The sequence below is a fragment of the Elaeis guineensis genome, chromosome 2 (assembly GCF_000442705.2).
Source record: "Elaeis guineensis isolate ETL-2024a chromosome 2, EG11, whole genome shotgun sequence".
NCBI classification, from domain to species: domain Eukaryota; kingdom Viridiplantae; phylum Streptophyta; class Magnoliopsida; order Arecales; family Arecaceae; genus Elaeis; species Elaeis guineensis.
Window position 1 is genome coordinate 122,251,417 of NC_025994.2, and position 23,164 is coordinate 122,274,580.

General features: G+C 37.0%; 1 protein-coding gene across 9 annotated transcripts; it reads left to right on the plus strand.

Moving 5' to 3' along the window:
* Positions 1 to 1,781: 1,781 nt before the first annotated feature.
* LOC105038023 (uncharacterized) lies at positions 1,782 to 22,382 on the plus strand. Of its 9 annotated transcripts, none has more exons than XM_010913732.4 (17): positions 1,782 to 1,938; positions 2,065 to 2,186; positions 2,402 to 3,142; positions 4,966 to 5,095; positions 5,245 to 5,446; positions 9,211 to 9,297; positions 9,385 to 9,444; positions 9,573 to 9,659; positions 10,014 to 10,085; positions 10,194 to 10,249; positions 12,822 to 12,907; positions 13,787 to 13,877; positions 13,975 to 14,132; positions 14,227 to 14,318; positions 16,732 to 16,812; positions 21,253 to 21,323; positions 21,805 to 22,382. In XM_010913732.4, the coding sequence occupies exons 3-17, from the start codon at positions 2,569 to 2,571 to the stop codon at positions 21,878 to 21,880; spliced, it is 1,923 nt and encodes a 640-aa protein (XP_010912034.1). In that variant the 5' UTR covers positions 1,782 to 1,938; positions 2,065 to 2,186; positions 2,402 to 2,568; the 3' UTR covers positions 21,881 to 22,382. The 9 variants fall into 9 exon arrangements, 7 of the variants coding, with proteins under 7 accessions (XP_010912034.1, XP_073109220.1, XP_010912026.1 ...); XM_010913724.4 differs by having other exon boundaries at positions 1,783 to 1,938; positions 2,032 to 2,245; XM_010913716.4 differs by having other exon boundaries at positions 1,783 to 1,938; positions 2,032 to 2,186.
* Positions 22,383 to 23,164: the final 782 nt, after the last annotated feature.

Genomic DNA, 23,164 nt, shown 5'->3' on the forward strand with positions numbered 1-23,164 from the left:
TGATGAAGTAAAGAAGAGGGAAAGAGGATAATAGAGTAAAAGAAGAAAAAATAAGATAGGATGGATGGTAGAAAGAAAGATAGATTGAAGGGAGAGAGGAATTTGAAGCTAATAAATTTTTTCAGCTTCAAATTCCTCTCTCCTTGATCCATCTCTCGCAAGCTCTGCAATCCTTAATCTCAGGTGTGGCCTCTAAGAGTTTCTGGGTGTGTCTTCGATGCCACAAAAATCAATAAGTTTGATGGGGCTCTCCTCTTATATTTACTCTCTCTCTCTCTCTATATTAGTTTGTTTGTATCCCTATCTTTTTTATGTGCTATTAAATACAGCTACAATAGGAGAAGGAAAAAAAGAAGAGATCAAGGACAAATAGAGGAAAAAAAGAGATATGGAGAAAGGAGAGCTGAGGGGTATTCTCTTATGAGAAGTGTTAGATAGGGATGAAATTGGTAAGGAGGACATGGGAGAACTCAAAGAAACCATAGAGAATTGTTGCGCTGGCCATTTTTAGCATGAATATCATCATCCAAGCTTTTGTCGACTACCTCGACGACCTCGAGCTAACTATCATGTCCATTGCTAATGCAATTGTTAGCTTCAACTTTAATCTTATGGTATCAATCCATTCTTTTTCTCTTCCTTTGGAGTCTCACTATCTTTGATTTTTATCCATCTTCAACTTTTTTTCTTTTAAAAAGATGTTCTAGAGTTTTCTTCTTTGATTGGATTTTTTTATTCAATGACTTCAAGACAAATTAAGAAAGGGGCCGTTGAAATAAGTTCATCCATACAATTATTTTATTTGATAATTTAATGTTTATGACTTCCTCTACCCATTTGGCTTAGAAAATAATATCCTAGTCATTTTGATTTATTTATTTGATTCTTCAAGTGCAGTCGTTGTTGTATGTACCATGAGAAATCTCTTCTTTACTGAATCCTATAATTTGTTAAAGAGTCTGAAGGCGGATGTAAATATATTTCAATGAGCGATTATGAGGTATTTATGTAAGTCTTTGATTTTTTTAATTAAAAGAGAAACACAACTCCATGCCATCGATCTCTAGTCATTACTTCAAGTAAAGCCGGGCAAGTTCTCAAAATCTTTTCGATACTTTACTTCTTCTATGTAACTCGTTTCATTTTTATCTTATTAATTATCTTTAATTAAAAAATATATGAATTTGATTGGGGTGTGGGGCATGGAATACAGAGGATTATGACATATATATGGTGAGGAGCCTTAATATGATTTTTTATTGAATTAATTAAATTATTTATTTCAATAAATTTAGACGATGTTTGGTTGGGGGGAATGGGGGTCTGGAATCGAAATGGGTGACTTTCATTCCAACCATTTGATTGGGAGGAATTCCATTTCGATTTTGATTATGGAGTGAATTGAAAATGGATCAATTTATATAGAACTCAATCTTTACTCTCCTCTATGGATTCAATTTTTCATTCCAATTTCGATTTCGATTTTGATTCCAGTCACGAATCAAATATTTCAAAAAATTTAATCACTCTGATTTCAAATCATTTCTATTCTCATTTTCATTCCTATTTTAATTTCAAACCAAACAGTTTTTATTAAAAATTAGTTAATATATGCGACCTAAAGGTATCTTAGCCATCTCACCTTCCCTGTTAACCTAGCGCATGACTCAAAACGGTCGCATGCGACGCGCAACGGCCACGAACGGGAAATTTTAAATATCGCATATATTTTTTAAGCGGTCAGTTTGGAAAAGATACAATGGTAGGATTAATAAATGCGTACGTACGGCTCACGAACCAGCACGCGACTGCAGGGGAGAGGGAAGTCCATCCGAGGGCGGTATCGCGGAGAGGAGTTTGGGAGAGTATGGGCGCTATCGATAAAAACCCCAAGTCCGAGTCCCGTTCTTCCCTCTCTCGTATTTGAATTCCAAGAAGGTACGTATTTCCTCTCTCCCACGACTTCGACCCGGACCCGTTCTCAAAATCTCGCATTATTTTCCTATTTCATCCTTTCATTCTTGCTTCTAGGTTTTCTTGAATGATTACTCGCTTCTGATTCAGTGGAAATCTTTAGCACCATCAGTCGCTAAGGAAGTCGGGTTCGAATCGAGGAGGATTTCAGGTTTCTTGGGATGTGGATGATCGAGCGAGGGTTTGTGGTGGGTTCTTGGCTCCAAGGAGCGGTAATTCCGATCCATTCTTTCGATTTGAACCGAGAAAGCCGTAGTTATACTTCTTCTGTGTATGGAAAATAGGAAATGCTGTCAAGATTCGTTCTTGTTTCATAGACTGAATTCTTTCGCTCGCAATCAATTTGTTATTTCCCGTTCATTTTTCGAGGTATACAAAGGTTCACCTCTGTAACAGAGTCAGTAAACCTAGGTTTGTGTGGATACAGGAAGAGAGAAGAAGTGGGCGTCGTGAAGACCGAATATTGTTATCTATTTATCGCATTCTTGAATACTTGAGCTAACTTTTCCAGTAAGGTTATCAGAGCTATAAATTATTTGGTTGCGAGGATATTAGGGCCGTTGCTCTCTTACGTGGGTGAATTTGTTAGACTGAATGCTGGCATCGGGGAGGGGTGTAGAGATAAACTCCACGATGGATGAGATCAACCTCCTTCGCCAGGCCCAGCGCCATCATCTGGTGGTGAGGGGGATAGGTGAGGAAATTGATTTAGAGATAGGGCCTGGTGACGATGATCCTGCATTTTCCAGCACCACTCTTGTTGGTGTACCCATGCAAGAATCTGCTGCTCCAGAGGAGCAAGAAGACCACAAACAGCTTATTTTGGCCTCTCAGGCCCATAATGAAGAACAGCAGGAGCTTGTGAAGCTGCCGCAGGCAAAGAGGAAGAAGAAGGTGGTGAAAAAGTGGAGGGAAGAGTGGGCGGACACCTACAAATGGGCTTATGTAGATTCCATTGATGGCACGAATAGAATATTTTGTTCTGTTTGTAGAGAGTATGGGAGGAAGCATAGGAGGAATCCATATGGGAATGAGGGGAGTAGAAATATGCAGATGAGTGCGTTGGAAGAACACAATAATAGCTTGCTCCACAAGGAGGCTCTTCGTCTTCAAATGGCATCCAAGGACAAGTGTCTGCCCGCTATTGAGAGGCCTGTCTATATAAAAGGTCACTATACCTTTTTTCCTGTGTATGCCCTTATTTTTATACTTATTCTTGTTGTTGCAGTGCCTCTGTAGGTTATAGTTACAAATAGATTACATCTGTATGGGCTGATTTTTTGAGTTAAGTATTACTTAATAGCAGGCTTGTATTCACCTAGTCGATAAGCAAACAGTTAACTTGGTTAATGCCCTAACTTTTTAGTACTAATTAGCAGGCTTATTTTTTTCATTTAATAACCCTTTGAAGCTTAGGATGCTAAATGCTCCATGTGTAATGGAAGCAGTGAGGGATGATTCCTCTCAGTCATCCAGTAGAAATTTTCTGATCAATTTAGTGGGCTTTTAACTTTGTCGTCATATCCTTAAGCTTAATTCTGATGAAAGATAGCAATACAAATGAATGCTTGAACATTGTAGAAAATAAATTTCATAACCCTTAGTAAATCAGACACAATCTGGTCACTAATCGGGGGGAAAAAAATCTAGCAGTGACACAATAAGATATGACATAGCACATTTTCCTGTTTCTTCGGCAAGCTTTCCAATCTCGCCCATCCAAGGTCAAGGGAAAATGCTCACTTTCTTGATTTTTTCATATTATTCAAAGTCCTCATCGGATTCTTACACCATATTCCTGTTCTTGCCCTTTCAACCTGATGATCAAAAGATCTACCACATATGGTTCTTACACCAAGTTCTGCACCAGGATCAAAGGCTATACTGTATGATACGAATAACATAAAGGGAAATTTCTCTTTGGAACAATGTTTTCTCAAAATATGAATTAGTAGCTTCATTATTCCTAAACCTCACATGGAACATCTCTTGCCTTCCCATTTATTGTTCAGTCTTACATGTCAAGGTTAGTTCGACCATCCATTTTGACCACTCTTTTATATTTATTCTTCTTTTCATTTCCTAAATAGCATGAACACTTCCCAAGTTCCCATCTTCCCCCTAATTATATGTTCATAACTGCCTATGTTTTTGTAGCTAAATCTCTTTCCTCTTTAGACTGTAAAAATAGTGCTCCAACCTAACATGGAATACTAACTTGTTTTCATTATAGTAAGACCAACAAATGATTCACATTAACATAAATATGTTAGGAATATGTTGGATATTAGTTGGATGCAATATTGCAATGGTTTTGTATCCTCTATCATAGGAAAAATATAGGAAAAAAGTATGTTGACCGGAACAAACTGACACCTTACCCAATGTTTCAACAACATGGTCCTTTTCTTTCCCTTTCCAATTTTACACTGCTATCTATATTCAAAGGCAAGAACCCTTTAATTTTGGTATTCATCATGTGAACCATATGCTGACATGTACTCTGGGACGTTGCACTACTTTTTCATTTTCTGAAAAATTTGAAGTTCTTTGTGCAAATATATCGTTAGTCTTCAAAGTGAGTTGTAACTTCTTGATACATCTTTGTTTATGTCTTAATATTTGATTTCCCACATTATCTGTTGCTGTATATTCTTGGAAGAGCACATCCAATATTTGCTTTTAATTCAAAGCATTATAAAGTTATTGAGTCATATCCAGTTCTTGTTCTAGTGTGATAGTGTACAAGCTATATGGAAAAGAGATTTCAGGTTTTTTTCTTCTTAATGCTGTTCATCATCGTCTTCATAATGCAACAACTGAAAGATCATCTGTCCTATATTAATCAAGGAGTTAATGTAGCAGACTTTCACATAAATTTAGTCAACATCAGAGCTAGATGCTACTTTATTAAATAAATTGAAATAGCTGATTTTGTCCTCATGCCATACTAAATTATAGTTTGTTGTTTTTACTGTGGCGTGGAAACAGACTTAATGTTGAAGAGTGCTGGGTCGATTCTTGAATCTGTATTGAGAAGGGATCCTCACGAAGTTGAGTTTATACAGTCTGTGCAAGAGGTGGTTCATTCTTTAGATCGTGTATTGTCGAAGAACTCTCAGTAAGTTTCTTTTTCCAATATAAGTCACCAGTACAGTTTATAGAAGAATAAGATAATTAGTTCCAATATAAGACTTCCTCTTGGGGTTAAAAGGTTTTATGATAAATAATACCTTTAAGTTACAAAAAATATTCCTGTTACTTTTTTAGGTATGTTCACATCTTGGAGCGCTTGTTAGAACCTGAGCGAGCAATAGTCTTCAGAGTGCCATGGGTTGATGACAAGGGAGAGACGCATGTGAACCGAGGCTTCCGTGTGCAATTCAGCCAGGTTCTGGGTCCATGCAGGGGTGGCCTTCGTTTTCATCCATCCATGAACCTAAGCATTGCCAAGTTTCTTGCTTTTGAACAGGTCCTTTTTATAGCTTAAAAGTTTCTATCTTATCCTAGTTGTTGATATTCTGCTAAATATTATTGCTGCTAGTGCGTTAGCTTCACTGATAAATTGACAGATACACTAGGTAGATCTGAGTTGGTAGAAAATATCTGATTCTCCAGTTGGTTCCGCCTTTAATTCAGTATTTAGGGGTGCCAATTATCTGATGATATGCCAGCTCAGTTAGGACGTATCTTGGCTCAGTCTTTGAACAATACTAATTGACCTTCAGCTGCTTTTGGCAGGTACTGGAGTCCTGTGCTCCAGCTGTGGCTCAATTAGGATTTCACATTCCTTTGTCTAAAATTTTTAGCAAATCTCATATCAAAATTTAACATTTATTTCCCTGTGGTTTTCTATGTCGAAATATGTTGAAACTGCAAAAGCAAAAATTTGAAATTAAAATTAAGAATGTTAACCAAGGTTTGCTGTACCGGTACCGGACGGCGTGCCGGTACCGGACCGGTACGGTATGGTACCGATATCGTACCGTACCGACACACGGTATGCCTAGGCGTACCGGTCTGGTATCAGTACATAATATTTTTTTCGATTTTCAATTTTTTTTTGAATTTTTGAAGTTAATAATTGATAAATACAACTTCAATATGGCATTATATTGCATATTATTGACATATTTGGGTTCAATTTGGAGTTAGGTTGCAGTATAAAGATTCTTGATCCAAAATTTCAAACATATATTTATTTACATTATATTTCAACTATGTCATCTTAAAACTAAAGAAAAAATATATAAAATACGCATTAAAATGTATGTAAATATTTAAATACAAAGCGCAATAACTGATATACGAACCTTAAGATGCACTTTGCATTTAATTTCTTGTCGAGTGTCTGTGACGCTCGTAGATGTCTGGATCATCAATATAGTTTGAAGGGATATCAGTCCAACCCTCTAGCCAAGCTGCGCCGTACTCTCGAATATTCATCATCCTATAAGGCATCCTCTCTGGATTGTAAGACATCTCAGATCTCTCGCTAAAATTCTGACTCTAAGAAGTATCCTCGAGATGATGGTACGGTCGGTAGTAAAATCTGATTCGTAAGATGCTCCAGGCTGCATAGGATAGTAACCACTAGAAGATGATGCCTCGGATGCACTATATGCATATGGATCATAAGGTGGCTGTGGATAATAGGATCCATAATGCGGGATGATCCAGATACATCCATGGGTCCTACTTCACGTGCAAGATCATCCGCAGTATATATATAATTAAAATATATGCAAGTATAACAAAACACGATAGTTTAATGATAATTAAAATAATTATATATAATTTTAATAATTATTTTAAAACTTATAAATTTAAAATAAATATGTTATATGCTTCAAATAATATTTTTAAATTAATTAAAATATAACACTATTTTTATATATTTTTTATTTTATAATTAAATTTTTTAATTTAAATAATTAAAAAAATAATTTTTTAATTTTAAATATTTGAAAAAAAAATTGAAATTAGATTTAAGTAGCTTGAATCATTCTAAACATGATTCCCAAACTCTAATTTTTTTTAATTTTTAAATAAATAAATATTTAAAAATATTTAAAAAATATATAATTAACAAAAATTATTAATTTTGATGTCATCGTGTAGATCTTCCAAAGATCTATCACATATAATTAAATCATACCAAAATCATAAGATTTTGGCATGATTTTCTCCTATTTTTATTTTATCTCATTTTTATCCTATTTCTAACAACAAAAACAAAAAAAAATATTTACTAACAAAATAACAGATTATCTTACCTCCGATCAAAGATCAGCCTCTTCTCAAATCACTCCTCTAATTTCACGAAATTTTGCCTTCTTTTCTAATTTTTTGGAGATCTCAACGATTAAGTTGCCCACGGCCATGGGTGTTCTCTGAGAACTCTCAAAGAACACCGAAGGCCTGGTGCTTATTAAAGCACCAGGCCCTCCCCCCATGTGAAGTAGGCCACGCCCATTTCTCTCCCTCCTCTCTCCCCCCAACCATGTGAAAAGGCCCCCACCTTCCCCCCTCCTCCCCTTTCCCTGGGCGGTACGGTTCGGTTCACCCCGAACCGGTCCAGAACCGAGCCATACCCCCCGATTCCGGGCGGTATGGGCCCGAACCGCACCGAACCGGGCGGTTTGGTGCGGTTCGGGGTTGTGTTCCGAAAAAAAGGCCCGAACTGGACCGGTAAGGGACCGGTCCGGCTCGGTACGTCTCGTACTAGGTGGTTCGGTCCGGTACGGCGAATCATGATGTTAACAATTATTTATTGTGGTTAAGCTTGCCCAGCTTATTATTTATCATGTCTGGCTTAGCTTAGAGTTCATGTGTTAAGAGTAAGTTATGTATAGCGTATGTAACTCAAGTTCCACACTAATCTAAATCCACCAATAAGCTAAGATCTTTCAGTGCATTAGTTTTTAAGTGTAATAAATACGAGTAGCATATAAAGAGCTCTAATAGAAGGCTAGAACAGGGCCAAGCCTGCTGGGATTTCAGTTTTGTTATCCTAAAATGACTTGGACTCTTTCAGGTCCCCAAATTCATGCTTAAAGCCAATTTCTTGAGCCTTAAGTTGGGAAATCTGGAAGGAGAGTAAGAAGGTTCTAACAAGAAAACTGAAATAATGTTACATTATTTTATATTATTTTGCATTATTTTTACATCCATTTAAAGTATGAGCTTCAAGCAGAGGAGCTTATTGGATCATTTGAAAATTATATCTGAGGAGTATCTGAGAGCATAAAGAGACCTGCATCTTTTTTGCTATGGATTTTCTTCCCAAGGCAGGGACAACTTATTTTCTCTCCTTTTCCCACCTTGCAGATTTGTATTGACCTTATTGTCTGCCATCACCTTCTAATCCTTGTAAATGGATAAGTATTCTGTTTGAAATTGACCTTGCTTTCCCCTTGCAAAAAGAAGTGGTTGTAAAAGACCACTTCATTGGAGAAGGATTCAGAAAACCCAGTCTTTATCTTCACCTTTGGTTAAGATAGTTATCAACATCATTGATACCTTCTCCCTTCATTTACAGCAGACCCTTTTTTTCCTTTATATCTAATAGAGTGAGCCTACTAAGTATGATGCAGCACAGAGTACAACCAGCAGATATTATGACCAGCTGGGCCATCCAAGCTTTGAGCTAGTGGATTTGCAGGCAAAGACTTTGACAATCAAATAATTGAATTTTATTTCTGGTTCATGAATGAGCATGCATGCAAATGGGATACAGAGGTTTTTGCCTGATTTTCTAGCAAATTTTCCATTAGAGGCATCACTGACTTCCATCGAGGCTTTATGTTTTGGGTTAAATAATTTTAGTATGTTTTCCTATTTCTAATGTGATTTTCTGTATCGGGTTGGTCTATTGTAAGGAGACCTGGTGGAGTATTATATGTTAATAGAAGTTTTTTGGAGAGAGCTTTTTCCATGAACAAAGGGTTCTTCAATCCAGTTTCCTTTTAATTGATGTGTTTGACTTCGAGAGTTGCCCTTCCCACTTCACACTGCATCAAAATGCAAGCGCAATAACTTTAGGAAATTTTGCATATCTTTGTGCTTCCATCTTCATTATCTCCAAAAATATTTATCAAATTATAATGATAGTTGGCTTTGTCATCAATATGGATGTTAAGGTCAAGTACACTTGAAAAGTGAAATTGTTGTTCTGTCACATATATGCATGGTGTAGACATTCTAGCTGTTAGTGACTTTTTTGCTTTTCTGCAGACTATGCAAAATGCTCTATCACCATATAAACTTGGAGGTGCTGGGGGAGGGAGTGATTTTGATCCAAAAGGAAAAAGCGAGAGTGAGGTATTGCCCATATAGTGTTAATTTCTTTATTAAGTGTGTATTGTTTACACTGTCGGATGATTTGTCAAGTGTATGCCATGATGGCAGATAATGCGTTTTTGTCAAAGCTTTATAAACGAGCTATATCGATATTTGGGGCCTGATCAGGTAATACAAATGCCTTAAATATGTTTTGTTTGTTTCAATCAATCCAGCAGTCAGCAGATTCATATGGTAAACTTGTCAAATGGTTCCCTGAATGCACCATTTCATGTTTTTTATAATGTTCATTTTAGGATCTTCCTGCCGAAGATATGGGTGTGAGTCCAAGGGAAATGGGATACCTCTTTGGGCAGTATAGACGCATTGTTGGTCAGTTTCAGGTATTTAAGAAACTTCAGGAGTAAATGGAAGGTGCACTGAGGCTAATTGGTTATGCATACTGTATTTTTCATGCATTAAAATTTCATGATTCATGTTAATTTTAAGCCTCAAATAGATGTACTCTGTGACATATGGATGTTTAATTGGTTTATTAGCTATATTGCATTGTATTACAAATAAATAGGCACATTGGAGCTTTGTAAACTTGTGCTTGTGTTACCTTTTAATACTTCTTGTAGAGCTTTTCTTTTCTCGCATAAAATGCCTGATTAACTGAAGTCTGTGTTTGTGTGTGTCTTTCAAAAGTACTTTTGGCTGGCTCGTCTTTAGATTCCATTGTTATGCTTATGCAGGGAAGTTTTACAGGACCAAAGATCTACTGGTCAGGTTCTAGTCTTCGAACTGAAGCTACGGGATATGGACTGGTACATTATTATGGCTTGATGTTTGTTCCTAAATTCTCTTCCAATAACTGTAGTGCATATTTTATGTTTTTTATGCCAGCAATCTCAAAAATCCTAATGTTTCCACAGGTTTTCTTTGCGCGTCTTATTCTGGCAGATATGAATAAGGAACTCAAAGGATCAAGGTTTCCGAATCACTCAGACCTGTTCACAGAAATGACACACTTCCGCACATGCGCATGTGCATGCAGAGACAAACATACATAAATTTTTTTTGTCATTTTTTTTTTTAAAATTATACAAGTGAAGTTTTGGTATAATTAACTTCGTAAGAGGTACATGCATAAAACTTTTTTTTTATTGTGTTATTTGTAAGTGGAGTTTTGGTATAAGTAACTTTATAAGAGAGAAGAAAAGGGTCCAAATTGAGAACTTTTGCCACTTCAAGATCATCAAAATATACTTTACACACTCTCCCCTCTCTGCACCCTCCATATTCATTTTCTAATACATCTTTGTGTTTAAATTGATGAAGACCTTGCACATTGTCTGTCTTTTTCAAGATTTTCTTGCTTGTGATTGCAAAGAGACATTAGCCTCAATACTAACCTTCTTAGCATGAGCTGAATTGGTTCTCTGGGATTTGTTTCTTTTATCTTATTTCCCACTCTTTTTAGTCATTCATAATTTTGACAATGATATAAACAATAATTGCATATTGACTTATGCTTCCATATATTCAATCTTGTTGTTTCTTCATGTAATAGGTATATTTGTTGTTTTGGGATCTCATTGAAACTGCTAGAAATCAAAAAGAACATACAGATGCTCTAGACATCTCTAGCAAAAGAGGGTGAAATAGGAAGATCTTAAAGAGTCAGTTGCTTTACCAGTCACAGAAACTTTTTGATCAGAATCTTTAAGAATCCTATTTTGAGTTTATTATTCTTTTAAAAATTGTCTTTTAGGTTTTTAGAAGTCATGTTTGAGTTAGATTAGTTGTAATGGCTAATCAGTTACAGACTGGATTCAGGGTAGTTCATATGTAATCAGGATCGAAGTGGTTTTGGGTGTTTTACCATTTTTCTTAATTTTGAGATCTTGCTCAAATTGATATTTATCAACATCAATTTCTGATACATAATCATGAACATTTGAACTGTGATTTTTTGGTTCACTTTTTTTACATTTTCAAGAACTAGAAAAACATGGAATAGAATCACAGTTTTTTATTTGATTGAGAAGTCCTTGTAATAAACAGTTACATTCTTTGGAAGGTTTTGGTTTAGTTTTCTTTCCTTGTCATTTTTAAGAATCTTTGGAAGTGTCATTCGAAATATTGTCAATAGTTTTTTTCTGGTTATATTGTAATTGGAGGGAGGCACAAAGTTTTTTTAAAAAAAAAAAGTATTTTTAGGCTGATTTTGTAATCTATGGCTCAGCTCCATGAAGCTTATAAGTCTGGGTTTTAGGCTGATGCTAAAACCTTTATACTCCTTTTACACTATTACTTTTAAGAGTAGGACTAATTATGATGCAACTGCATTGCATGGGCACCACGGGCAATTGCAGAATATATACACATAATATAGGTTATTTGGTCACATAATGGTAAGCTTGCTATTTGCATAGCATGCACAAGTTTCACACAGAACAATATATGCTACCTAACACCCTAAACTCAAATGTTGGGTTTTACATGTAGTTTGACAAGTTTGCTGGATAATCTTGGCAGCTAAAGGCAAAGATTTTCTAAAAAGCCAAAAGCATTCCTTTGATAGGTGTGACTTTTGTGTAAGTGCTTATGCATTTCACTCTTGACTTGTAGGTCCAGTTGGCTGATAGGGGGAGCTTGTTGTGACCTTAGTTTGTGTATGGCCTCTCATGTAATGGATGACTGCATTGAAGCACTAAATCCTAATAAATGTGACCATAATATGGGGAAACGAAGTGGTAATTGGTGAATATATATTTTTGATTGAACCAAGGCTTTGTTTACTACTGTCACATGTGCCCCAATGAAAGGTGCATAACGAGGTAATGTAATGCCCTCAGAAATTTTTGGGGCTGCAAGTGTGGATTGGTATTTGGTGACACATTGTGGAATCAAATCTCTTATCTAAAATTTTAATTACCAATGTGGACTCAAACATGATACGAGTGGGTCATGTTTAGGTTGGATTCATTTCTAAGATCCTTCTTTTTCTGGTATAAAGGAAGTTGACCTAGTGATAATTAGATTGAGCCTGGAAGATGCACTTTAAATCAGATTCCAGTCCGAGTTGTGTAGCGATGCCCTAAAAATTACATGTTGTTGACGTAAAAGGTGTAAACAAATGATACAGTGGTTTATTGCAGTATCTTATTGCTCAGATCAACGAAATCTTTGTGCATCTTCGAGTCAAGGGGAGCTGAATATATGTCTGATTGTCTTCCTATCAGATCTGACTGTTATGTTTCAATGACTTCATCATCGATGGTTCTAAGCGTAGCAATGAATATCTAAGATAATATAGTAATTTGATGATAATCAGACCATCCAAACCTTCTTTCCATGGATCTAATAGTGTCTTTTATAAGTGGCAGCATTTTTATAAAATTCACTTTCATCTTTGATGTGGTCATAAATGATTGAATGGTTTTATTTTAGGCATGGAAATGTCTCAATTCATCACTTGCCAAATGATGGTATTCATGCGCGCACTTCTGTGTCCTAGATTTGGACTATAGTAGTCACTGTAATCTTCTTGTCCACAGATGTGTTGTTAGTGGTGCTGGCAAGATAGCAATGCATGTCTTGGAGAAACTCCTATCCTGTGGTGCCATCCCTATTACTATATCAGGTACCTACAAGCAACTTGTGAACATTGCTTGGATGAGAAAGTGTTATTCATGGAGTTTCAGATATTTTTGGAATGTAAACTGATAACCCCCTTAACAAGTGCATGGTAAAGCAGTATTCTCTACAGCATTCTCTATTCCAACTACTGATTTGAATTGATTGCTTGACTTCCTAATAAAGAAATTTCTTACGCTCACTGGCAGTCCGAGAAAAGCCCAGTGTTGGAATATTTACAATTGACGTCCTGGAGTTTACCATTCACATTGTCTTTGGTTTTTTTTGCTAATCTTGGTTCCCTGTCATTTTTATTTTCTCTTTAGTTTGGAACTTGTCCTAGATGGGGGTAGACTGCATGTGTGACAGTGTAAAAGCCAAAGCCTATCTAATTACTTCTTGCAGAGTGCTAGGTAATTGGCATCCTGCTTATATCAGTTTTTTTTTCTCAGGTTCTCTGAGACCACAAATTTCATAAATAGTGCAAAAGCCGTTTCAGTTTTTTGGGATCTTTGTCCTCATGATTTTCAGAAATGAATGGACGAACCTCATGTGTCAGCTTATAATTTCTGCAAAAGTCTCATCTCTGTTATGCTTAATTTAAAGGCCGATTAGCGGTAATTCCAATGTCAGCCAATGACTAGATAGTGTCCTGGGATGACTTGTCTTTTCCTGCAACGAAGTTGAGGTATATATCCCATGTCCCCATCAGAAATGCTAAAGAAATTTGCTTTGTGAAATTTTGCCCAGTCCTTATGGTCTGGTCAAAGATAATACTGCCTAATACTTTTTCTGAATACTAATGTAGAAAAAACTTAGGAATTTTTGTGGAGATTTCATACCATTAAATGCATACATAATGTTTTGTTCTCATGCTTTTTTGCAGATTCTAAGGGCTACCTATTAGATGAAGAGGGATTTGATTATGTCAAATTTTCACTGCTTAGAGACATCAAAGCTCAACAAAGAAGCTTGAGGTGCGGACATGTTACTTTCATATGTATTTCACATTTTCCTACCACGTCAGTTTGCTGAAATATGGTGTTGATTTTTTTAAAAAATGTCATGGAACAGAGACTATTTGAAATCACATGCACAGGCTAAGTATGTCGAGGATGCAAAGCCTTGGAATGAACACTGTGACATTGCATTCCCCTGTGCTTCACAAAATGAAATAGACCAACCTGATGCTGTTGCTTTAGTTAATTCTGGTTGCCGCATTCTAATAGAAGGTATGAATTGTCATCAAATTTAAAGGTACTAGATCATGGTAGCAAGCTTGTTCTTTGTCTTGCTGTGGATTAAGTCCTCCCTTTTGGTGAGTAGGTTCAAACATGCCCTGCACCCCTCAAGCAATTGATGTTCTGAGAAAGGCTAAAGTTCTGGTTGCTCCAGCAAAGGCAGCTAGTGCTGGTGGGGTAATGTACCATGCACTTGGTTCTTTTTGTAACTACCAATAGATTTTCACCATTCATGAGAATAATATGATCTTATGTATTTTGATGCTCTTTGTTTTATACAGTTTTTTAGAAAGAGCACATTTTGTTGCTTATGACGCAAAAAGAAAAAGAGAGAGATATTGTAATGATGTATGAGTAATTTGTTTCTTTGATATGACCTGTCTACTTCTTTTTGTTCCCAGACTCTCACAATGCTATAACCAAATATTTTTTGTTTTCATACTTCATCCCAGCTTCTTGCTGTGAGAGTTTAGATAATTCTTTAGTGATGAAAATGGATATCTAGTTTCAATTATCATCTTCATTTTTTGTTATGTTTTGATGAGCAGTATTGATAACCGTACCAACATCTTTTATAGTTTATGGATCAGCATTTTTTAAATCCAATTTCAGCAGTTTTTCCTGTACAAATTCATGATTTTTATTGTAGCAAGTATAACAAACCATTAACTACCTTCATTGAATCCCCAGGTAATGGGAACCAGTTGCGTGTCTGATAAGAACAGTATTTTGTTGTTTGGACTGACTGTTAGAATATACAGAGGTGGCTATAAGTGATGTAGAGTTTAAGCCAAAAATGAGACATTTTTAATTCAAAAAAAAAAAAAAGAAACTAGATTTCAAGGAATAAATATGTGAAATGGAAGGATCAAAATGGCTAGGGCTGCAAACAGTCCATGCTTCTTATGGGCAGCTCTGGACTGGCTTGACAATTGCTTAGCTTGGGCTCAGCGCAGTTTGGAAACAAACTATGCCCAAACCAGGGTAGAAAGGCTGATAATCAACCTGGGCTGAACACTAAAAGTTTGTAAAACCACAAGAGGTGCAGCTCGGCTTGGTAAGAAGCTTGGCTTAGATCTTACTAGTGTTGAGCCTGAACAGTATCCTTTGGGCTTAGCTCGAGCTCAAGCTCGAGCTTGAACAACGCCTTTGTAAAGCATGCCATGTTAGAGAAATCTGCTACTTGGCTTGGCATCTTTGTTTCCTAACTCCTGGCAGTGTTAGATCTCCCATATTCATTCCCATAACAATTTCATTATCCAACATAATTGAGTATTAATAATTTTGCTTTCACTGCCGATGTAAAGCATATTCTCTTCACTTCTAGTCTACATAATCTTATCAATTTACTTTTTTCTTCCCTTCTTCCTTCTGCCTCGTAGCTTTGCAAATTTTGCAAATTTCTTATCAACTTATACTATGCTCACCTAAGGGTGTGAAAGAACAAAACTTGAGTGAACTAAGGGCACCTTGAGCTTGGCTCAATAATTGGCATGCTCTGCTTTTGAGCTCTGTACAAGCTGGAAAAGCGTAGCTCAAGCTCGACTAAGTTGAAATCAAGCTGGCTCTATGACAGCTTGGTTAGGCTTAAAATCTCATGCTTAGACAGAGTTAGGTTTAGGGGCAGAGGAGTTGATGACTGGCATCAGTGGCAGCTGGACTCAAGAGATGGGAACAAGATTCAAAAGGGGAGAAGGCCTTGAAATCAGAACAAGGAAGCAGTGGGATGTGGGTCAACCTTGAGAAGAGGAGAAAGGATGAGGGATGAAGGCAAATGCCGAGAACTGCTTTTATGATGTTGTCCTTCGAGATAGTGGTGACCGGTGAGTGATCTTGTGCAGTCAAGAACCTGAGTACATTGGCTGACAATCAATCATGTTAGGGTTAAGTGGTGAAGTGGTAAAAGCAAGCGCATTCAGAAGGGAGTGGGGGAGAAAGGAAAGTAGAAGATGAAGTAGAGAGGGGGCATCAGTCAAAATTTGAGGCCGTGAATTAGGTTTGCATATCACATAGGTTAGGTCTCTTGGTCCCAGCCTTGAGATACCCATCTAATGGATAAACTTCAAAAAAGGAATCAGCTGTCAAATCAAGATCCAATGACCAAAATAAAACAAGCCGTGTCTATTTTTTATTTATGTTAAACTTATATTTATTGATAGATGTTGCATAATGATTAATTTTATTTATCAATTTGAGCTAGGTACATCTCGCATTCAGATTGTCTATAATACAAGCTTAAAATCATGGTTTAAGCTTGTCTTGTTTATTAGTTGACTGAGCCAATATCATGAGTTTTGAGCCAAATATTAGCTTTTCTATGCTTGCAAACAGCTTGCTTGTTTGACAGCCTTAAGGTCAACTTACTTTATGAATCCCCAGGAGCCACATACAATTTTGCATTCTTTTGAGCATATATAATAATGTTGCACGATGTTGACCTCTAAATACATGCTAAGATTAGGACATCTATCAATATGAAGGGCTTAATAAGTTTAATGATTTGTATATTTGTATTTAATGTTTTTTTTTTTTTGCAGATAATATAGTGTTATATATATTATCTCTTTGCCCTTTCTGTATTTTCTTGCAGGTTGCTGTTGGAGAACTTGAACTTAATCATGAATACAATTTGATGCAATGGTCAGCTGAGGATTTTGAGACTAAATTGCAGGTAACTTCTACCCTTTTCATATAACTTCATTGCTCCCCTTCCCAAATGATAGTTATAGCTTTTATTTCAGTGTCTTGTACAAACTACGTGCTCTATATCACCATACTAACTTTGTGCCCTAGAAGTCTATGGGCTAACAGACAGTGTCCTCCAACCTACATCTTGTGGCAATATTTTACTTCATTTGAGCATCTGACTGTTTGCATATGCCATATTGTCCGGAGAAGCAAATGCCTTTTTGCCATCAGTTTGTGATTTTCTCAATAGAGCTTTTTTGCTTGTAACTTCTAACCAAATCCTGAATTGAATTTGCAACATATAGGCCGGAGCTTAGCGAACTGATACAGGACACCTCATAGTCTCAGAGTGATTGTGAAAGGATGTAACTTTGTGTCTGAACGCCTAGTTAATAGTCGGCCATCCAAAGTACCCCAATCTTATTTGGTCTACTCAGGCTTTACTTGCTGTAAAGCACTTGGCTTTCTCTCTGTCCGTGCATGGGGTGGGTGGGCGAGTGGGTGGGTGGGGAGGTAAGGTGGATAGGTGGGTTGGGGTTGAGTGTGTTGTTGCACACGCGTGCATGCCTGCTTACCTAAGCTTCTCTCTGTGGAGTACCTCTCAAACTTGGTGCAGCTGAATCAAATGCTCCTCTTTGGTTTGACTATCAATTAAAATGTCATCAAAATAAACAACAACAAATGAATTCAAGAAAGGTTTTACTACCTCAGTAATGACCCTCATAAATGTGCTCAGTGCTTCGAAAAGACCAAATCGCATCACTAACTACTTGTAGAGCCCATCTGGCATTTTGAACGTAGTCTTCCATCATCACCTCTCCTTTATTTGATTTGATGATAATCACTTTTCAAATCAATCTTAGAAAATACTCTCGAACCAGCCAACTAATCAAGCATGTCTTTTAGGCGAGGAATGGGAAATCATTATTTGATGGTAATTTTGACAATAGCATGGCTGTCCGCACACATCCTCCAAGAACCATCTTTTTTAGGAGCAAGGTTGGATAAACACGTGGGCTTTTGCTTTCATGCATCAATACTTTAGCAAGCAATTTCTCAACTGATCTTTGGATCTCAGCTCGTTGCATAGGCAACATTTAATAAGCTGGTAGAGAAGCTTCTGGAACCAAATCAGTGGCATGTTGGATGCTCCTCATTGGCAGTAAACCCTGTGACAAATCATCGCTAACCAACTGCTCAAACTCTTTTAACAATTGCTGAATTTCAACAGAATGTTCATGTGATTCTCCAATCTAGTCACCCTTTACCAGTTTGCTAACCAAAGCATACTTAACTCCTATTTATATACCCTCAGCTTCAAATTTTTTAGCGGATAAAAATCCATTAATCTCATTACCTTTAGAAGAACTAGCAGCTTCTTTTACAACTTCATCCTTAAGAGCCATGCTTCTTGTTACCTTTATAAAATGAATAAGTATTAGGCTTAGTATGATGATCTATGTTACGGTCTGCCTAAAAGAATATGACCAACATCTATTGGCACAATATCGCAAAAAACTTCATCATCCAGATCAACACCCATAGTAAATTTGACCAAGCATTGGGATGTGACTGGTATCTCATTTCCCTTTCTACCACCTGATTTTGTAGGGATGAAGATGCTTCTCAAGAGGCAACTTCAGCTTTTCGCAACTTCAGCTTTTCCACTGCATCTTTTGAAATAACATTCTCCATGCTTCCCCTATTGATAAATAGATCGACACTTTGCCTCCACAAAGAAAATGTGTTTGGAAAATGCTATGCCACCATCAATCTTTCCCTTCTTCTCTGATCGTTGTTGTCATCATCCTTTGAATCATTAAAGACTCCTTGAATTGGACAAACATCAACTTCTTATTCTCATCAATATACTCATCATAAACAGGCTTTAGAGTCTCCTCCGCTTCTTTAAACTCAGCTAGATACAAACAGAAGAGTTGTGTCCCCTTTCACCAAAAGTAAAATACTGAATTTGTGACCCGTTGCCCACTTTAAAGGCATGAGATCTAGAACCATTTTGTGCTCCATATCGCACAACATTCTTTCCCTTGTCACTCTTGTCAATATTTGCTATGCTCCAACCCCACTTGCTTTGTTGGTTGACTACCTCTCGACCACTGCTCTAGGCTGTTTGATTGTTTCAAGAGCCTCGAATAGCATTAGTATCACTTTGTAAGATGTCATCAGCCCTACCATACATTAGTCTCCTTGTGTCGTAAACCAACACATGTTTCAGTTACTAAAGCATATTGTCAAGCATCTTCAAGATTAAATAAACAAACTACTCCCATCTCATCTTTAATAGATTGATTCAAACTAGTAAGGTAGCGGGAAGTCATTTGTTCATTAGTCTCATTTAAACCAATTCTGATAGAAAGTTTACTAAACTCTGAAATATATTCCTCTACTGACATATTATTTTGCTTCAATTAGTGAAATTTCTTATGCAATTCCATTGCAAAATCAACTGGGAAAAAGTGTTTCACAGAAAGTTTCTTGAACTTTGAAGTATATCCTCTACTGATATATTATTTTGCTTCAATAAGTGAAATTTCTCATATAATTCCTTTGCATAATTAGCTAGCAAAAATTACTTTTGCATCTTCGCTTTCATGTGTTCCCAATGTGGATTTTTGGCTTGCCTTGTCTTGCATGCTGCCCTTTATCTCTCTTCCACCATTGAAGTACAGTTTCCTTTAATTTAAGCTTAACAAATAGTGCCTTCCTATTTTTTCCCATTGATTTTCATTCGAAATAATTCTCCAGGCTAGCTTCCCAATCTAAATAATCTTCTGCATGCAACTTTTCCAAAAAATTAGTAGTTTCAATCTTGATTCCACCAAGGTTTTAAATCTCATGGGATGTGGCTGCTTTGGTTTTTCCGTGAAACGGTACACGCTGCCATCCCGCTCCATCCCGACACTTGAGATAGAGGATATTTCAAGATGTTCCAATCGGGATGTTGGGATGCTAGCGGGACGGTCCTGTCTTGACACATAGGATGGTATCCCATCTCGGTGTCCTACGGGATATTCTGTTGGGATATGAATCTTTGGATTCCACCACTATTTAAATCAAGGGCATGTATTAATCGCTCTTCCAATCCACCTCCTACCACATGACTAACAAATCCATTATGAAAGGGTTTTTTATCTTCATCATCCATTTCATCCTCAAGACCACCTTCTGGCATGTCTAAGAGATTGTGATCACCTTCCGGATTCTCCATATGGACTCCTACATGTTCCTACCATGATAAAGCTTGTGCAGCCTAAAATAAATCTTCAATCATGCGCTGCATCTGAGCCAATTCTGTTTGCTCCTCTATCATGTCCAACCGTGGCTTATAAACAAAATCCTAATGCAACCTTAGGATCCTTTTACTCTGATACCACTTTGACGTAGTGCTGGAAGTAAAATAAAACAGCTAGCAGACAACAAAACAAGGGCTAAAATTCAGTAAGCTTGAAACAAAAACTAGAACAAAGGATTTTAGGATTTGCAAACCACTAACTTCTGAAACAGGACTAAGACGGCTGCCTAATTTGAGTCTAAAAGTTTATTTATGCTAGGACTGCAGCATCTCTCTAATTTCAGCCCTTGATGATAAATAACTCCATCTAATCTTAGCCATCCAAACTAAATAAAAGTCACATGCTAGTCATGCGACTACTATTAAGAGACATAATTACTGACCATAAATTAAACTAATCAAAAGCAAATATTACAAGTAGCTAATTAAGCAAACTCCTTGGATGCTCCTGCATCAGTGCAATTTGGCCTTGTACAGTGTCACAATTTTGGTTGAAAACCTTTAGTCAACCCCCCCACCCCCACAACTGAAAAAAAAAAAAAAAAACATGCTGCTTGTTCCAGTTGGCATTAAAATATAACCTTACTTCGGAGGTAAATATCAACCTCGTATGAGGTTTTTTGCCAAGACAGTCGATATGGGTATCAGTGTAATGAGTGTCCCATACTGACATTGCGTATTGGTGCCAGAAACCTGCGGAGACAGTATGATACCGTTCATATTGTCTCATTCCAGTGGTATTTGAAACTTTGATCTGAATCATACTAATCAACTCTACCCCAATCATTTGATGTGTCTATCCATTTATTGCTCTGCGGAAATTATATATGCATGTTGAAATCATGATTACACTACCATTGCATGGGATGGGTATCTTCATGCTTTAATTACATTCCATGCTGGAAGTTAGTTCTTTCCTGATTTTAAAATCCCAGCATTTCTCAGACCTTCTAGCTTTTAAGTATTCATCAGTTCAAGACCACTTGAGTGGCTTTGAGATCATCATGCAGAGGCAAATGACGTGTATGATATTTGCTGGAATGAGATTTTGATTTTTTTTCTTGGTAATCACACACCTTATCACATTATGACCCTTGTAATTGATTACAGGACACAATGAAGCAGATGTATGAGAGATCACTCAAAGCTGCAAATGACAATGGACTAAAAGATAGCCCAGAGTAAGTCTTCTGACTAACGTCTAAGATGTGGATGGTTCATGAGTCATGACTCTACCTACTTCATTTTTCAAATACCTGATTACTGAATCTGTCACTCCGTAGTGTTATAAAATTTGGCCTTGGGGGGTAATTCTGGCGCTTTCTTTGATGGGTCTTACTTATTAATACAGCATATTCTGTAAATTCACACAAAGTTGTTTGCTTTGGATAACTAGAAATAGTTAAAAATCAAAAATATATCGCAATAATGGAGTGGAAGCTGCTTTTTTTTCTATATGTGGTTGTTAGCAGGTCTTGTCCAGATTATTGCTGAATTTATGACTTCTTTTATACAGCAACTGTAATGTTAATGGTGTTTTCATTCTTTTGGCTTTTTTTTTTTCTGGTTTATGTTGGACAAAGGTTGCTACGCAAATTGTAGATGGTTCATCTTCAGCTCCTGCTTATCAAAGTCCTCACTGAGTTTCTAGTTTTGCTGCAGAGCTTTGGTGCATGGGGGAAACATCTGTGCATTCCTCAATCTTGCTCAGGCTATGATTGACCAAGGTTGCGTGTGATTCAACGAGATTTCATAGTCATCAAATGGGAACATCTGTGCGTTCTTAATGTTGCTCAGGCTATGGTTGACCAAGTTTGCGTGTGATTCAAGTTTCTTGAGATTTCATAGTCATCAAATTGGTTGTCAAGTGGAGCATTCAGCCACAGAGAAGCAGCCATATGCTAAGCATGTAAAATACTGCACTGGATGTTCAGTGCACACAGATGAAGTCCTGTCTCCCTCCACGTTGCTGAAATATTTTCGGCTTAATGGAATGGAAGATGCTGCAATAAGTCCTGTGCCCCTCCACGTTGCTGAAATATTTTCGGCTTAATGGAATGGAAGATGCTGCAATAAGTGGCTGAGACTCTGTAACATAGACAAATGTGTGGTAGATTTGATAGGAAAAAGAATCATTGGGAGATCTGTTGCTCATGGTGTTTGCAACATCCTATCTGCAGATTTCACTATTGTGAATAATGTAAAACATGATTAAGAATAAAGTGCATTATTATTTACCAGTCTCAGAAATTGATGATGACATGACCTGAATTCCAATTAGCTGTGTTTCTAAATCATACTAGCATCATTTTTTGCGAACAACAGATTTAACATCCCTGCATCCTTGCTTAGATGCTATTTTGTCCTGTATGTAGATTCCATTAGAAGATAATTGAACCTGGATATAAACCTACCCACAGATCATAGGTCAAACTGGAGTATTTGGATTGTTAGGTAGAAATCTCAGTGCCCTCAAGGACGTGTGAAAGAATCTCCTGGTTTTGTTTACACATACCGAATTGATGTGCTTGCAAATGAGCGCATTTGTGAGGAACGACATTCATAACCAACATGACCAGTCATTTGTCTTGATTATGAAGCAGCTATTTCTGAAAAGGCTCTTGTTGAATTACCATTTGATACCGCAGAAAACCCGGATATCTCACAAAGGGTCGGTTGAATCCAAGGGCTGAAAAAGAAAAAGAATTGTATTTCTAAATTTTTTGACAAGGGATCCACTTCAACCGTGAAAGCATTCAATGCATGTGGCATTGCCAAAATGTGCAGCCATGTAACGTCACCTTCCATTTGAAAAATGAAGGCATCATGTTTTATTTGAAGGCTTCTGAACATGTACTGCAAGAGGGAAAAAAACATATTAAGTTCAAAACATAGCTGGCAACCCGCTGTTTGGCTCTCCAGAGTGGCTGTTGATTCTGGAGCTAGGATCCGGTGGAGCGATTGTCCCACTCCTTTGTTGGAGTTGGCTTGTACTGACTTTAGTTCACCCTTGAATTCTCCA

Excerpts from the sequence above, each read along its gene's own strand:
- LOC105038023 (XM_010913732.4), top strand. The coding sequence starts at position 2,569 with ATGCTGGCATCGGGGAGGGGTGTAGAGATAAACTCCACGATGGATGAG. Across the intron at positions 5,096-5,244 it reads GTATTGTCGAAGAACTCTCA|GTATGTTCACATCTTGGAGC; the intron begins GTAAGTTTCTTT and ends TTACTTTTTTAG. Across the intron at positions 16,813-21,252 it reads ATTTTGAGACTAAATTGCAG|GACACAATGAAGCAGATGTA; the intron begins GTAACTTCTACC and ends AATTGATTACAG.